The 16147-nt window shown below is 36.4% G+C and overlaps 1 protein-coding gene across 2 annotated transcripts; it reads right to left on the bottom strand.

Moving 5' to 3' along the window:
- Window positions 1-5700: 5700 nt before the first annotated feature.
- LOC145116986 (polyadenylate-binding protein-interacting protein 3-like) lies at window positions 5701-15401 on the bottom strand. 2 transcript variants are annotated; one of them, XR_013712420.1, is made up of 17 exons: window positions 15146-15401; window positions 12167-12322; window positions 11942-12079; window positions 11712-11848; window positions 11397-11575; window positions 11101-11278; window positions 10827-11023; window positions 10688-10739; window positions 10546-10585; window positions 9766-10094; window positions 9076-9213; window positions 8886-8990; window positions 7919-8707; window positions 6846-7144; window positions 6509-6757; window positions 6167-6408; window positions 5701-6057 (listed from the first exon to the last, which is right to left on the bottom strand). XR_013712420.1 is itself a non-coding variant. In XM_079053286.1 (14 exons), exons 2-14 carry the CDS (start codon window positions 12303-12305, stop codon window positions 6028-6030), a joined length of 1725 nt encoding a protein of 574 aa, XP_078909412.1. In that variant the 5' UTR covers window positions 12306-12322; window positions 15146-15400; the 3' UTR covers window positions 5701-6027. The 2 variants fall into 2 exon arrangements, 1 of the variants encoding a protein (XP_078909412.1); XM_079053286.1 differs by lacking the exons at window positions 6509-6757; window positions 6846-7144; window positions 7919-8707 and having other exon boundaries at window positions 6167-6229; window positions 15146-15400.
- Between the last annotated feature and the right edge of the window lie 746 nt (window positions 15402-16147).

The following is a 16147-nucleotide window of genomic DNA, read 5'->3' on the forward strand; positions in this document are numbered from 1 at the left end:
CATTTTTAAGTTTTATTTTGAGGTTTTTCTTCTAGTTGTCATGCGAATGAAAGGAGATTAACGTTGGTTTTGGTTTGGTACATAAAGATGTGATGAATCACTATGAAAGAAAATGTTGGATGGTTTTTGTTTTGAAAATACAAGAAGCTAATGAGAGTTATAATTTGAATATATCTACTTGTTAGATGCATCTAATAACAATAAGTTTTAGGTTAACATTATTATTATTATAGCAATGTTAAGTTTGGAATGTAAAACCATATGATTCACTATCTAAATGAAATCGATAAAAAAAAATCAACAATCGTTACCCGAAAGAATTTTTAAAATAATTCGGGTAATTCGGATATACCCGAAACCCAACAATCGTACCCTATACCCGACCTGAAAAAAAATCGGGTTACCCGATACCCGATTTACCCGACCCGATTTACCCGTTACCCGAAAAAATCAGGCGGGTAATTCGGGTATCGGGTATTTTCGACAGGGCTAGTTTATATGCTAATGACAAAACACAATAAATAACTCAAGTTGGTAATATTACATGTTACTATCCTGTGAACCTCTCATATGACATAATGTCATACATAATTATAATAACACTACACATAATGACAAGGTGAACCTGTTATCTCTGATCTTTGAACTATAAGATGAACAACAATTGTTGTTGAGAATGGAAGATTGTCGGAGGCCAGATTCGTCGTCGGCTCTGATGGAGGAGAGGCTGTCGGCGATAGCAACATGTGCTGATGATCGGCGATTTGTGAAGGTATGAAGCAGGAATCAGAGTCTTGAAGAATGAAAAGTCTGCTAATTGTCAAACAATTTTTTTTCTTTTATTTGAATTCAGGATTATTTCTTATTGGATTATACCTTAATGAATTAGTTATCTTGGATATTAAAATATAAAATATGGGTTTTGAAAATCTTGATTTATATATAACTTTGTTTAAAATAATAAGATAGTTTATAAATTTTTATTTCTATAAAAATTATTATAATAAAAAAAATAGATGTGTCAAATTGACCCACCTTTAAGGTACATAACATCGCCCGTGTATTATAGAAATATATGGATTATATATGGATTATGTGGATTTTTTAAATAAAAAAAAAACATTATGACTAGATTGATCGTTAAATACATGTGATATTATGAAAAAAAAAACTTATATACTTAAAAAAGACAAATAAAAAAAACATAATTGAAACATGGTAAAATAGTACGACGCACCTAATCATCGTTGGTCATAAAGTCATCATAATTCTCACCCGAATCATCTACAAACATATATGATGCGTCATTTGTGTCGTCGAACAAATCGTCGTAAAAGTCATCGACAACGGGATTTACTTGCACATTAAAGACATGCTCCACCAAATCAACATTAATGTTGTGGTGTCCAACTCGATCGTATACCTCTTATCTGTTCGTCATGTTTTTCGGTGTACCAATACCCACTCCTTTGAATGTTGGTAAATTCTCATTTCATTGTAGTGGCAAATCGCCTTTTCTTCGTCTTTTATAATCATATTATGCAATATAATGCAGTACATCAGGCTAGTTATTCTTTTTCGCTCGCATGATCATGTCGATACTGAAAATATCGGTCAATGTCTCTTTAGAATACCAAAGGCTAGCTCGATATCCTTCCTAGTTGATTATTGGGCCGACTTAAACTTTATTCGCTTTTCATCGTTTGGACATGATGTCCTATTTTCTTGAAACGTCACATCATACAGTTTCTCAAGGTAGATGTTGAATATTGGTGATTGGTTTAGAACATTGATGTCGTTGTTGGAATCCGTTGTACCAAAAAAAATATGTCATATCCAAATATCATAGAATGCCACTGCTTCTAAAATTATTGTCGGATGTTTTGGATCATCTCGAATAAATTGACAACGTCATCCATTAGGGAACATTGATCACCCCCAATGCATACAATCAATACTACCAAGCATTCCACAGAACTCATGCTTGTTTTCATGCACCATATACAGCTATACAGCTGGTGGGTGTCCTAATTGTAGGCTTACGTAAATAATGACCACGATAGAGGATAATCACATCTTTATTAAACTTGTATAGACCTTCTTGTTTTATTCGCTCTAACATCCTCAAATACTCATCCCATGAGTCTGGTCACATGTCAAATGCTAGTTAACAAATTACAACCGTAGATTTTGTAAATGTAGAGAAACATTTATTACCTCTTACATGAATCCTCTACTGAAAATATGGAAATCGATATTTTATATCATCAACAATGTGCAGAAATAATTATTTCCTCATCTGGAACCGACGTCTGAATTTTTCTGCATAGACCGAATCATCGTTAAAGTAGTCATTCACAAGTTGGTTGTGCATGACTTCACAATTTCTCTGCAAAGGAGGATTTCTAATTTTTAAACGCAAACTTTGGGCTTCATTTTGTTGTAGATAAGCTAGTGGTATTCGCATAATGTCCCCGATAAATGCTGATTCCTACAACGTCAACGTATCCGACAACGTAGATGACGATGAAGACATTTTCGAATTGTAAATATAAAGCATATAATAGAAGTGTTTGTTGTTTTTTTTTTTGTGGTTAAAAATGCAAAATTTATTTATAATAGAGGGGAAATTTTGAAAAATACACGTTAAAAAACTGTAACATCCATAAAATTCAAGCCAATTTAAAGCTTTTTCAACCATTCAAAACCATTAATTATTACAAAGTGTTTTCAAAATAGTTTAGACATCGGAGTATCTTAGAAATCCAAATCATAAAATGTGAGGAAGTGTACGGCCACGCATTCGCCTTCCCGCGATCATCTGAAGTACCTGAAACAAAATCAACAACTGTAAGCCCGAAGCTTAGTGAGTTCCCCCAAAATACCAACGTCATACAAACCATACCAATATCATACAAACAACATGCATATTGGGCCATCAGCCTAACTGGACCGCCTCGTAGGGCCTACAGCCTATCTGGACCGCTCCCGAGCCTTCGGCACGTCTGGACCGCCTCGCAGGGCCTACAGCCTATCCGGACCGCTCGTCGGGCCTTCGGCCTGACTGGACCGCCTCATAGGGCCTTCAGTCTATCTGGGCCGCCCTAGGTTTGTTGGCCTTCAGCACAAAGCAGGACCAACTCAACCCAAATATACATACATATGTCGACATACTCATAACACATAATAATCAACAGACAAGTACAAATCATACAGATCACTAAGCATAGCATCATCCTATCTACCAAGATACCGATCTAACATATCATAATAGCATAACTACATCATATCTACCAGGATACCGATCTAACATATCATGACTGCATACAAGCATACTATAACCAGGATAACAATCCAAAAAGGGTCGGCCTTGGTGCCTTAGACCCTGTTGATATAGTGAGAAGAAATCACCTCACAAGTAGTGTTGAACTGGACTGAAAGTCTCCAACCGCTGTCTCACCGAAAATCCCGAACTATCCAAAATAACGAATACTAAGTGAACAATTGGGATATTAATCTTGACCAAGGGTCTCACATAGGGTAATTGTCCATTATTGCCTTTTCTAAAATTTGGGCCAAGGCCCAATACCAAATCCATGATCCAAAAGTCCACATATACAAGGCCCATCATTGGCCCAATTTTCCCAATTGGGCCCAACTCCCTAATTGGGCCTCATTTTAAGACCCATTACCAAAACTGGCCCAAAACACATCTATTCAGAAAGTCCAGCAAGGCCCATGTCAAACTGGCCCAAAAGTGGCCCAACCCCGAAGCCCAAATCGCCAAAAGCCCAACAGAGGGCGTACGCGGGGCGTACTCCTCTGGTACGCTGGGTGTACTCCGCCTTGCGTTGACCACCATCGGGGTGGTTGACCCAGTACGTTGGGCGTACAGAACTTACGCGGGGAGTACGCAAGCTTTACCAAAACTCTAATAAGTGCTTAATGGCTTAAGCACTTAAGCCCAATATCCAGATCCATCGACCAAATGTGTCTTAGAACCATAAAGTCTCGAACTTTAAGACTTTAGACGTCCATAAAGTTCTTAATACATGGTCTTAACCCATTAAGACCTTTCTACTACATGCATGGGACACTTTTAGCCATTGGGACATTATTTTTATCACTTATGACCCTTTCTAGGGTCTGAAAGGACAACTTATTACGTTCAAAACATAACATGCACCAACTTGGGACTTTTTGGACAAGAAATGGCTTCATAAAGTTACTATGACTAGATCTACATCATACAAACATAAAGGTTGGAGCTTTTTACCTCCTGGAGCTTCTAGAGCACAAAGTAACCTCAGATCTACAAGCTTGTCTTCCTTCTCCAACTTCTTGATGCAATATCTTCTTTTCCAACTACTCAAAACACACACTTTTAGCTCACACACTCAAGAGAGGGGTTAGGGTTTGAAGAAAACAGCTCAAAGCTATAGAGGCTGAGATGATGGAGGGTTTTGAGCTCATAATGACGTTTATATCGCACCCAAACCCTAAATATTAGGGTTTCCATCTGACGTGAGTACGCCCAGCGTACTAGGGCGCGCCTAGTACGCTCAACGTACCTTATGTACGCTTAGCGTACTCTTCTTGATCCCAAAGTTGAAACTTTAGCCCTTAGGCTTCTCATGGCTTCACTCTTCCATCCCCAGGGACTACAATTGACAAGGTAATAATAAAAGAAGGGATTCGGAAATAGCTACAAATCTCGGGATGTTACAAAACGGTCAAGCAACGTTAAAAAAAAGTTGTATAACTTTCTCGTGCGGTGGCCTTAACACACCTCCCATAATTGAATGGTGTCATATTCACCGCATCACCGTGGTGATACATCACATATCACAATGTGTGGTGATACCCATTCTGATATAGGGATGAGATTTAAAACCGGAACCTGAATATATAAAACTTTACGGTTCCGGGTTTAAAGAATGGCTTTATCCGGATTCCGGGTAATCCGGGTTTGGGTCCATCGGGTCCAAGTAAACCGGGTTTAGGAACCGGAACCAATGTTAGGAACCGGAACCACTTTTAGGGGCCGGAACCGGTTTCTGTGAAAAGTTTAAAACATGCATATCTCATTTGTTCCAAGTCGGATTGACATGTCGTTTTTTTCCAATGTGTAGTTTAGAATTTGTACATGATTTTAGACTATAAATTTGTCATTTTTAGTTTTATATTCATTGACTTACACTCTCCCAAAATTAAGATATCAAAGCTGGAAGTTTTTTGTTTTTCAACTTTTTTGTATTCTGTGAAAATTTTAAAACATGCATATCTAATTCGTTTGAAGTCAGATTGACATGCATTTTTTTCCAACTTATAGTTTAGAGTTTGTACATGAGTTTAGACTATAATTTTGTCATTTTTGATTTAATATTCAATGAATTAAAGTCTCCCGAAGTCGGGATATCAAAACTGAAAATTTTTAACATTTCAATTATTTTTTTTTGTACTTCGTATTTTGTGAAAATGTTAAAACATGCATATCTCATTCGTTTAAAGTCGGATTAACATACGGTTTTTTCCAAAATATAGTTTAGAGTTTGTACATTATTTTAGACTATAATTCGTCTAAAGGAACTTCCAACTGCCACTCCACTAGCAAACAACCACCAATCTACCGCACACAGACACTTATACTTTGTAAAAGTTAATTTAATTTAATATATTATTAAAGCAACAGTGGCAGGATGTCAAAAAAAAAAGGTGCTTTCTTTTCAATTTTATGTGGTTCATTTTTCAAATAACACAAGCTAAAAAAAAAAAAAATCACCCACAAGAGAAAATAAAAGAAACGAAAAGAAGCAGGATGAGACAGACATGCTAGGACAAAGAAACAAAGAAACAAACGGGTGTTAGTCATGGTAATTAAGACGGTTATGTTTTTTTCCTTTCCCTTGTGCAAATCCATATGTTTCTTGTCTTCCTTCCTTTCATCAGTAAATCAAACAAACACTTGTTTCCAAATTCTGTTATTCTTCTTTTTAATCAGCATCTCAAATCCTTCCATTCAACAACCTAAAACTCTCTTCCTTTATATGGCATTTCCTGTCAACAGTAAAACATGATAAGTTTTTCTTTTCTTTTTTTTCTCAAGAAAATGTGATTAACCTTTTATAATGAAAATGGAGAGGAAGAAAAAAGCAAAGTTTCTTACTGGAGGATAAGTTGGCATGTAGACCACCTGTCGTGGTTGACCAACAAGCATTTGCTGCCCATACTGTCATACATACATATACATTTAGATGTGAGATTAGACTTTAGAGTTTTACAAGTAAATTAATAGAGTAAATTACTGAAATCATCCCTGTGGTTTCGTCAAAATTACGAGTTTGGTCCCTAACGTTTTTTTTGCACTCGGACCATCCCTCTAGTTTGTTTTTGTTTCGGTTATGGTCCCTGACAGACATGAAAAGACAATTTTACCCTTACTATATTTTTCCACATTTTAAATAACCAGTAAATACTTATTTATAATAAAAAAATCATTGGGTCCCACCACCATTTCCTAACTCCCACCCCCGCTCATCTTTTTTCCTTTTCCTCAGATTCTTCCCCAGGCCTCCATCGCCGGCAACCACCAATTCACGGATCACCGTAGTCGGAAATCAGTGGAGCGCCCTGACCTCTCTGCTTTGTCCCTTCTTGTTCTATGGAGTTGCTCAACACCATGTCTTTATTGAAATCCTGAGCACCAAAATCTCCTTTATCAACTCCGGCGAGCACAAAAAATATAGAGAAACCAAACCTAATGCAATCCAAAAAAAAATTCAACCTAATCAAAACCTGATGCAACCATCCAGACAAATCAAATGCATAAAAATCCTCGATCTTACCTAAAATTAAACCCATTAAACCTAACCGCCACCGCCACCGCCACCTCTAAAATCGAACCACCACCGGTAACAAAAAAAGACGGTGAGAAAGAGAGATAGCAGAGAGAAACGACGTGAAAGAGAGATAATTTCAGAAAACATTTTGGTGGTGGCGGGGATTTCAGTACGACGATAGCGCGAATCCGACGACGATACCATTTGACGTCGATCCAGTACTTCTGCTTGCGATCCGGTACTTCCGGCAGCCTTCTGTTGAAGGCTGGTTGAGCTCCATTTAGCTATGGTTTTCACGTGCTCAACTAAGATTAGAGAGAAATAGAGGTTTATAAGAGTTGAAGAAGTTAGGTGGGGGTACGACCCATTTTCTAATTTCTAGATGAAAGTGGGGTGGTGAGGTAAAGGTGGAGCAGAGCCGGAGAAGATGAAGAGATAGGGAGGTTTCTGGCGGCGATGGAGTAAAATCGATGGAGAAACAACCAAGTCGTAGGTTGTGGTAGGAGGTAAGAGGTGGTAGGAGGTAAGAGGGGCTGGTGAACTTTTATGATGTAGTGATTTAGGGTAGAAGAGGGAGAGAGGGATAAGGGTGGGCCACACTTTTTTTCCTTTTTCTTTCTTATTTATAAATAATAATAAGAATAATAAAATAATTTAAAAAAAAATTCATAAGGGTATTATAGTCAATTCATGTCTGATAGGGACTAAAAACGCAATAAAATCAAACTACAAGGACGGTCCGAGTGCAAAACAAAAGTTAGGGACGAAACACGTAATTTTAACCAAACCACAGGGACGATTTCAGTAATTTACTCAAATTAATAAAAAGAAGACAAAATTGCAAGAATGGTCCCTATGGTATGTCAAAACTAGCAAGTTTGGTCCATGTCAAAACTAGCAAGTTTGGTCCAAACAACTTTGGACTCGCAAGGGTGGTCCAAAAGTTTCATTTTGTTGCGAGTTTGGTCCAAAATTTTGGAAACTTTTTATAATGACGATTTTGCCCCTCATTTTCTCTTTTTTCTTATTCATTTTCAGATTAAAAAGAACAAGAAAATAAAAATAAAAATAAAACTCACCCCTATAATCACATCCACCCACTATCTCTTTAACATACATAATACCAACTCTCTCTCTCTCTCTGTCTGTCTCTCCATGTGTCACCAGAAACAGCCGCCATCCGCCATAGGCCACTGTCGGCTACCGGAAACCACTACCAGCAACGGGATACCACCGCCACCAGCCGGAAAGCATCGCTACAACGGCCATTTTTCCTCTAATCCGTTTCTCTTTCTGTCCACCGTCTACGACGTAAGGGGTTTGTTTGTTTTCGTCGGAAAATCTTTTCAGGTTCGAGATTTCCTAGATCTGTGGTTTTTGCCGGAAAAACACTGAGATACAAGATCGATGACGCTAGGATCGTCGGGGAATGAGAGGCGGTGACGTCGGCTTTGTCTCTCTACTTCTCTGACAAGACGACGGTGGCGCTAACAAAGACTGATTCGACGGCGGAGCTGGACACCTGCGACATTGCAGATCCAGCGTCGGATGTTCAGATCTTTGTCGTCGTTGGTGATTTGGATTTGGAAAGACTCGCCGGAGTTCACATCGATGGTTTAGATCAGGAAAGACTCTTCGGAAGATCAACGGTTTTGTCTTTCTTGTACAGTTTAGGTGGTGGTGCTCCAACGAAAAGGTGGTGGCCGCCTCCAGTCTTCGCACTCCTTTAGATCCGCCGGAACCCTCTCCTCTGGAAGATACAGTCGCCTGAAGCCTCCATTTGTATTTTCTTTTTCAGAATATGAATGGGTTTTTTTGGAGAGAGAGAGAGAGAGTATTTTCTTTTTTAGATTTTTGTAATAAAAAAACTGAAAAAAGAAAATACCAAGGGCAAAATCGTCATTTTATAAAAAATCAAAACAAAATGGACCAAACTCGCAACAAAATGAAACTTTTGGACCACTCTTGCGAGTCCAAACTTGCTAGTTTTGACATACCACAGGGACCATTCTTGCAATTTTGTCTAAAAAGAAAGAGTGAACATACCTGTGGAGCATTTGAGTGAAAATAGGTCTGTGGGGATTGCAAAGGTGTTCCCTGTGGACCAAATATAACAGGCTGATGGGCCGGAAATGCGGGTCCCATTCCCATCTACAATAGTAAGTTATTACACAAAATTAACACCCATAAAAATAAAAAATAAAATTATAATTATAATTAGTTAATTACAACTTACACCAATGCCAAGTGGCATGCCATGCATATGTGGAGGGTAGTAGAAGGACCCATCAGACACCGGAGGAGATGCCGCACTTACAGGCGCTGCTGCTGCTGATGGAACAAAGCTCTTGGCATTTGGGTTCAGTCTAAATTCCTGGAATCATTTATTTGTATGTTATTTATTCCCATTACATATCACTATACTTCCAATTTTTCTTCTTATTAAGGAAGGCATTGTGGAGGTGATATTTCCACTTATGTTTTTGATCCATCCACTTAAAAAAAACAAGGTGTTTTGACTTTTATACCCCTCATTGTAATAGAAGAGAGAGAGAGAGAGAGAGAGAGAGAGAGAGGGGTATAAAAGTCAAAACACCTTCTTTTTTAAGTGGATGGATCAAAAACATAAGTGGAAATATCACCTTCACCTCCCTTGAGAAAAATTGTACTTTTAAAAATCTACGCAATTATAACAATGTGCTTTCACAATATATGACACCATCCACTTTCGTTTCTTTTCTATTACAGCATTGTGCTTTGATAAATCTACTCATTATAACATTTTACTTTCAATTTTTTTTTTTCTATTTAGGACATTATACTTTGAAAAATCTGCAATCATAGCCATACTTGGATGACATTGCTATAATTGGTACAACAGTGTAGGGTAGATATATTGAAAAGAAACAAGTAAATGAATATGAACCTTTGCATGAGGGTTCAATGTTGATTTCTCAGAGGTGAGAGAGGCCATTGATGAGGTTGGTGATAATCCAGGTCCAGGGGCAGGAGCAGGAGAAGCATTTCCAGATTCTGAAGAAGCAGAACTACTAGGAGGGCGTGCACGGGAGACTCCAACTCCAGGTTGTGGTGTCTTCACACCCTCTGATACTTGACTACAAGTAGAAGTTGAAGTTGTTGTCTTTTCCTCCTGACCTTTAGACTTAGAGTTAGATATAGATGGAGGGGCATATGCAGTTGCAGTCACATTCAGTCCTTTATCACCACTTTCACTTTCTTTTTCTTTATTTGACTCTGTTCCAGGGAAGAAACATAATTATTAATTTACCCCGTGTAATACACGGGTTGATTAAAAAAAAGATTAAATATCAAAATGTAAACAATAAATATTTTTTAAAATAAAATTTTAAAATAAGGAATGAAAAACATATTAATTGCAATTTATTATGACATCTATTACATTTAATACTTTACATATATATATACATAAGTATTATGTGACTTTAATTTTAAAAATTGAAAAATCTAGAAATTGACATGTGGATTTTATTTTATTTTAAAAATATCACAAAATGACAAGTGTCAAAACTTATGAGAGATTGACATGTGGCAAATTGATCTTCATTTATTATAGTAGATTATTAGAAAAGGTAAAACTTAAGGGTCTAGTATGAAGACCATGACATCAGTTATTAGGATACTAAAGTCACTTCACATATTTATTTAGTATCAGCAAAAGACTAACCCTCAGATTTTGAACCATGGCTTTGCCTTTGCTCATACAACTGCATTATTAGTTAAACACCAATGTATTACTTACAAGAAAACAACAGCAAATAGCAATCTGCAATCTAAGAATAAGTTAAGTGGTGAAATACTAAATCTACCATGTGCTTCTCTGTATCCGGATGTTGTTGATTAGTCTGATTATCTTCAATCCTGAAACAACAACAACAACAAAACTTAGTGACAAACAAATCCAATGTACATACATAGAAAAATATAATGACACAATTTTTTGCATACCTGATCTCTACATCCAGAGGACCAGATGGATACAACTCATTTTCATTCACAACATCTCCAAAGGTTTCACTATTTTGTGAATCAAAAACGTCCTCACTTTCATCATAACCACTATCATCAACCCCCCCACGGAAAACCGATGAATATTTAGTTTCTTCATCCAGATCAAACTTATCATGGAAATGAATGCCTCTTTCCTAATTTAAAAATAAAAACAGCAAGTAAGAAAGAATTTACATACAAAAATAGTAAATGACATAAAAACGATACATACCTCGGCTAGATGAAGATCATGGGTGTCCTCACCCTCAATTTCCCTGGCAATTCTTAATGCTTCCCTTTCTAATTCTCTCATTTGAGGACCTCTATCAAGCTTTGTTGTGTACAGCTCCTCATTAAAGGTACTCTTTACTCCAAATAACGCTGCATTTGCTTCAAATTGATCCCAGCCCCTACAAACAAAAACAAAAACAAAAACAAAAAAAAAAAAAAAAAAAAAAATGCTTGATTGCTTGGCTAGTTCTAAAATTCACCCAATAAAAGTAGACCAGGAGATAAAGAAGTTGGAACCTGTTCCAATGGCGATCAAATGTATTGTCCAATTCAGGGCATTCTGGATTATCATCATCAGGGACCCAAGGTGCCAACTCTCTTTCCAAGTCAACATGTCGGGATTGAGAAATAGAGGAATCTATCATAATGTCCTGCATTTCCTCATTCATCAACCCATCTCTACTTACAGATACACTCTGCCCAATACAAACACTTCATCAGTACATATAACCAACAACCCTAACACCTACCGATCTACCAATGGATACAAATACAACAACACAATTAAGATGAAGGATTTACAAGAAACAAAAACTAGATACTATTACAGACCTTCGCGACAATCTGCACAAGTTCTTTAGCAGGTATTATTAAGGTTTTAGATGGGGGCTTTTGAACAGAATCTGAAATGTTTTTCTGTCCTCGAGATGAACCAGCCTTTGTTACACGGGCCATTTTCAAGATTATTCCTGCCAAATACCAATCAAAAAGGCATATCATCAGATGCACAAGATAAGGATGCATCAACCATCCAACAAAAATAAAAATACTATACAAGGTACCAAAATCTTTTTCGGCATTTGTTGCGTGAAAGATTCCAGAGAACATGGATCCATCAATGACCTGGACTTCCACCTGATGCCCAATAAGGCATGTTGTTATATAAACTAGGCGATCCCGTGATGGGCTTTCAACTCCACCTTTGTTTTGTTAACATGACAAAACTCAAGTTAGATGGACAACATGAAATTTGTAAGACAATTAATTATTAGGAAAGAAAGTTAAACCTGAAGTTGTCATTCTGTTGAAGTTTGATTTTCCAGGCTGAGATTTATTGTCCACTCTAGTCCCTGTTTCTTTTTCACCTCTTCTACGAGTAAATCCATTTGCAGATGATCTGGGCTGTGCAACTTGTTGCGGGTTCATTCTTGAAAAGATCTGGGCTGTACAACATGTTGAGGTTAGGGTTCATGTTATCAAATTCTTTAATAAGGCTGGAGACTCATGGTATATGTTCCATGATAATAGTCACACTATGCATTGCCTTCTATAGGGATCTTAATCAAGTCTGCACAAAAAAGGCATAAAGATCTGCTAGGAAGACCATGTTTGTTTTGTAACCAAAGCTAACTAGAATCTAAGTGACTGTTATCCATACATAATAAGAGATCGAAAACCTTGATGATAAACTTGTGCTTGATGTCTGTTATAGCATGCAGAATTACATGTACAACAAGACCATAGACTCTGACATCTCAGTTTCAGCTTTCTTGGAATTTGTGCTAAAAGCTATATAATTAGATAGAGATCCTTAGCTATGGGATATATTTAATATATGTAGATTCGCCACACCTACCATTACGGGCACAAAAAAAAAAGTATATAGGTTCCAGGAAAATCAGAATCCATCATAAAAGTTAAGGGTCTATATTTTCTATTGTTCTAAACAACTTGTAGTTTTATATTCGTAAAAGGATCCCAAATTGTTGCTCACTGTGCAATTTAAGCAAAGAGAAAGCCATGCCTCATTTTGAACAGTCGGTGATAGATAGATCTATCCCTCGTTTTTTCAATTATATTCATCTGAATACTCAATTAATGTAATTACCTGTTCATATGTCATGACACTTGCAAAACCTTAAGCCAGATTCCAAGATAGAAAATGTTGGGCCCATTCTTAGCTTATATACATCTCATCGTAATTGTAAAACCCTAAATCAGAAATTAACAAGAAAGACTCGCTGGTTTGGCCATGGAAGACATCATGAAGAAAAAAACCCTAGCCAAATAATCAGATCATCAATGGCCACCCAACATAAAAACCTAACTTTTCATCATCATCAATCCCAGATCATAAACCTAATCTACTTCCCTAGTAAAAGTAAAACTAAATCACAGCCACCAACAAGAAATATCGTTCTCAAGTCACAAAGATCTGCACCTGATTTTTTTTTTCTAAAAGTTAAGGTATTTTCTGCATCTCCAAAGTTTTTAGAACCTGTTGTCAAGTAATTTTAGTACAAGGTCCATATTTTCCTTTCAAACCTTCTTCAAAAGGATGATCCAAGAGCTTGTTCCAACTAACGATGTAATTCAAGAGATCCTAGTGTTTCTTTGGTTTGAATCTCTTAAAATCTAGTCCCTTAGTTGTTTCCCGATCCTTTATCTTCTCTAAAATCTATCCTCTGGAACTTCCAACTCCCATGGGCATTATGTCTTTTTAGGTACATTTAAAGGGTACCTTTGGTAGATTACATTTTGTTCAATATTATACACTTGCTTTGACAAAATTATCCTTTATTAAAGGCCTGGATTTGCACTTTTCACACAAACACCAAGTCACCAACCGTTCCAAATAGAGTTTCAGTAACAACTTAACCCGCGTTTTACAAGAATTCAAAAATTCTTCACTTAGGCTGCTTAAAAGCAATGAAACTAATAATTCAAAAATGTAACTGTATCAGAATCTTAATTCTAATATGTTTAAAAGTACAAAAACAATCATATGTTGTAACTGAACTGCTTATATTGAGACTGAAACATTGGCTTAATGGCTTAACTCCTGTTAAGGAGATAAAGCATCAGAAGATATCTTGACCACCTCACTATGCTCAACGGTTTATCACTGCATTTACCCAGTAATATTTAAAGAAACTCTTTGTTCAAAGTTTATCTCTAAGTAACTCAACATCCTTCACACTTATGACTTACCTAAATATGTTTGATCTTTCAAACTCCAGGAATTTGTTAAGCAAAATGAGAAGCGACATGAGAAATCACAAGTGATATTTCATGTGAGACACTAAAACCAAAATGTGTAAAGTTGTTGCATACTATGTTGGTGATTAAATAGTCATATATAAATAATTAAGATAAAGGATATTCATTTTGCAGCATACAAGTGCAATAACACCATAACTAGTTCACTCACCATGGACCATATGTCAAAGTCGTTTAGCTAATTTATTTTCAAAATGGAGCGATACAATTCAGGGTTGGGTTTGTGAAGGAAAACATATCAATATTTGCTAAACAATCCTCTTAATCCTACAATGATAACAAACTCGCAAAGCACCATTCAAGTTCCACAAGCATCATGAAGTTGCATAACTTACTTCTAAATCCCGCAATAATACAAAATTACCTTTTTAACAACAATAGCAACTTCCATTTATTTTCTTCTTGGGGTTTCTATCTTAAAGAACTAAGTGGATTAGTGTGAGCATCGTTTTTAGATAAGGATAGAAACTTGGCCATCTTTCCAAGCTTCTTGTCATTCCGCACTTATTGTAGACAACTAGAGATGCAGGTAGTCTGCTTCAAAGGCAAGTTGATCATACAATAACTTGGGGCACATAACTTATTTCTAATCCCCTATTTTAGAACCCTAGAACTCCCATGATCTTCTTCTTGGGTTTTCAAATCTTGAATAACCCATTCGATGAGAGATGTAAGAAAAAACCCTAATAACTAGTTACAGCAAGCGTTTGAATTCTGGTAGAATCATGAAATAGAGCCAGCAGATGTAACGCGTGTAAAAACGCAAAACCCCGCATCGAATTTGCGGCATCTAAGCTGCATGTAACCGATCCACGCAATTTTACAGACTTAAAGTACATATCCACACGCAATCCACTATAAGAAAAATCATTGATCCAAACGATTCATCTAATATATATGCATGACAGTGTACATGAATATACAGAGATATATGCACACGTACGCGTAGAGCAGGAGAGGGGGTGGGAAATGGGAATAAGGCTTACCGGAAAGATCTGTGAGGCAAGGAAGTAGAAAGTTGATCAAAAGAAGAAAGTGCGTTGAAAGAGGAGGATCTTGGTCGTCGTGATGGGAGATCGAGAGCACCGGCAATGGTTAAAATCAACGAACGATTCTCTCTTTTGTGGACTGATTTCTCGGTGGAAATTTGAAAATAACAGAATGAAACTTCAGCGAATAGAAGTAGCGTGTGATCATTTTTTCCCCCAAATTTACCCACCAAAGGCTTTAGGTTAGGTTTTCGTTTACCTCTATTTCATCATACCCAATTACCCACACGCTCACTCTCGCTGAAGGCGCGTGGTACTTCTTCTTCAATGTATCGTATTTTTTAGAGTAAATTACACGAATGGCCCCTCTGGTTTGGTGTAATTTGTACGTTTTATTTCTAACTTTTTTTTTTTAACTCGGACGGTCCTTAGAACCTATTTTTATTGGGCGTTTGGTCCATTCCATACCCAAAAAGACTATATTGCCCTTTAACTATTATTTTTTCTTTTTTTTTCTCTTAGTTGTTTCTATTTATGTTTATATTAATAAATGTTTCTATTCTAATAAAAGAATAAGTTTATTATATTTTTGTCATGTGTCACCCTATTAGACATCCTAATTAATGTCATGTCACTTGTCAACCTATTGATTCTCCATTTCAAATTTCAAATTTTAAATTTTTCACTCTAATTACATTAAATTAATAACATTAAAACAAAATTTTAAATACAATTAATACAAATTATAAGGTGATATAATTTCACGTATTTATTTAAATCAACGATTATAATTTTATATAACAAAAAAATATCTCTTAATTAATAACTTATTAAAACTAATTGATTAATAATTTTGAGTTTTTAGTATGAAAGTTTAATTAATTTTGTAATCGTGGTTCCCACAGATTATAAACTAGTACTTAAAATAAATGTATTAGGCTCCCCACCCCCTCCCCCCTCTCCATGCATCTTGAAACTGGAACTTTATTTCTTTATTTA

The sequence above is a fragment of the Lactuca virosa genome, chromosome 5 (assembly GCF_052849685.1).
Source record: "Lactuca virosa cultivar CGN04683 chromosome 5, Lactuca_virosa_CGN04683_v6, whole genome shotgun sequence".
NCBI lineage: Eukaryota > Viridiplantae > Streptophyta > Magnoliopsida > Asterales > Asteraceae > Lactuca > Lactuca virosa.

Bases quoted from the DNA above. Each gene is read 5' to 3' on its own strand.
- LOC145116986 (XM_079053286.1), bottom strand. From the start codon at position 12,305: ATGAACCCGCAACAAGTTGCACAGCCCAGATCATCTGCAAATGGATTT. The intron at 12,080-12,166 runs GTTTAACTTTCT...AACAAAACAAAG, and splicing joins CAACAGAATGACAACTTCAG to GTGGAGTTGAAAGCCCATCA. The intron at 8,991-9,075 runs GTAAGTTGTAAT...TTACTATTGTAG, and splicing joins GCATGCCACTTGGCATTGGT to ATGGGAATGGGACCCGCATT.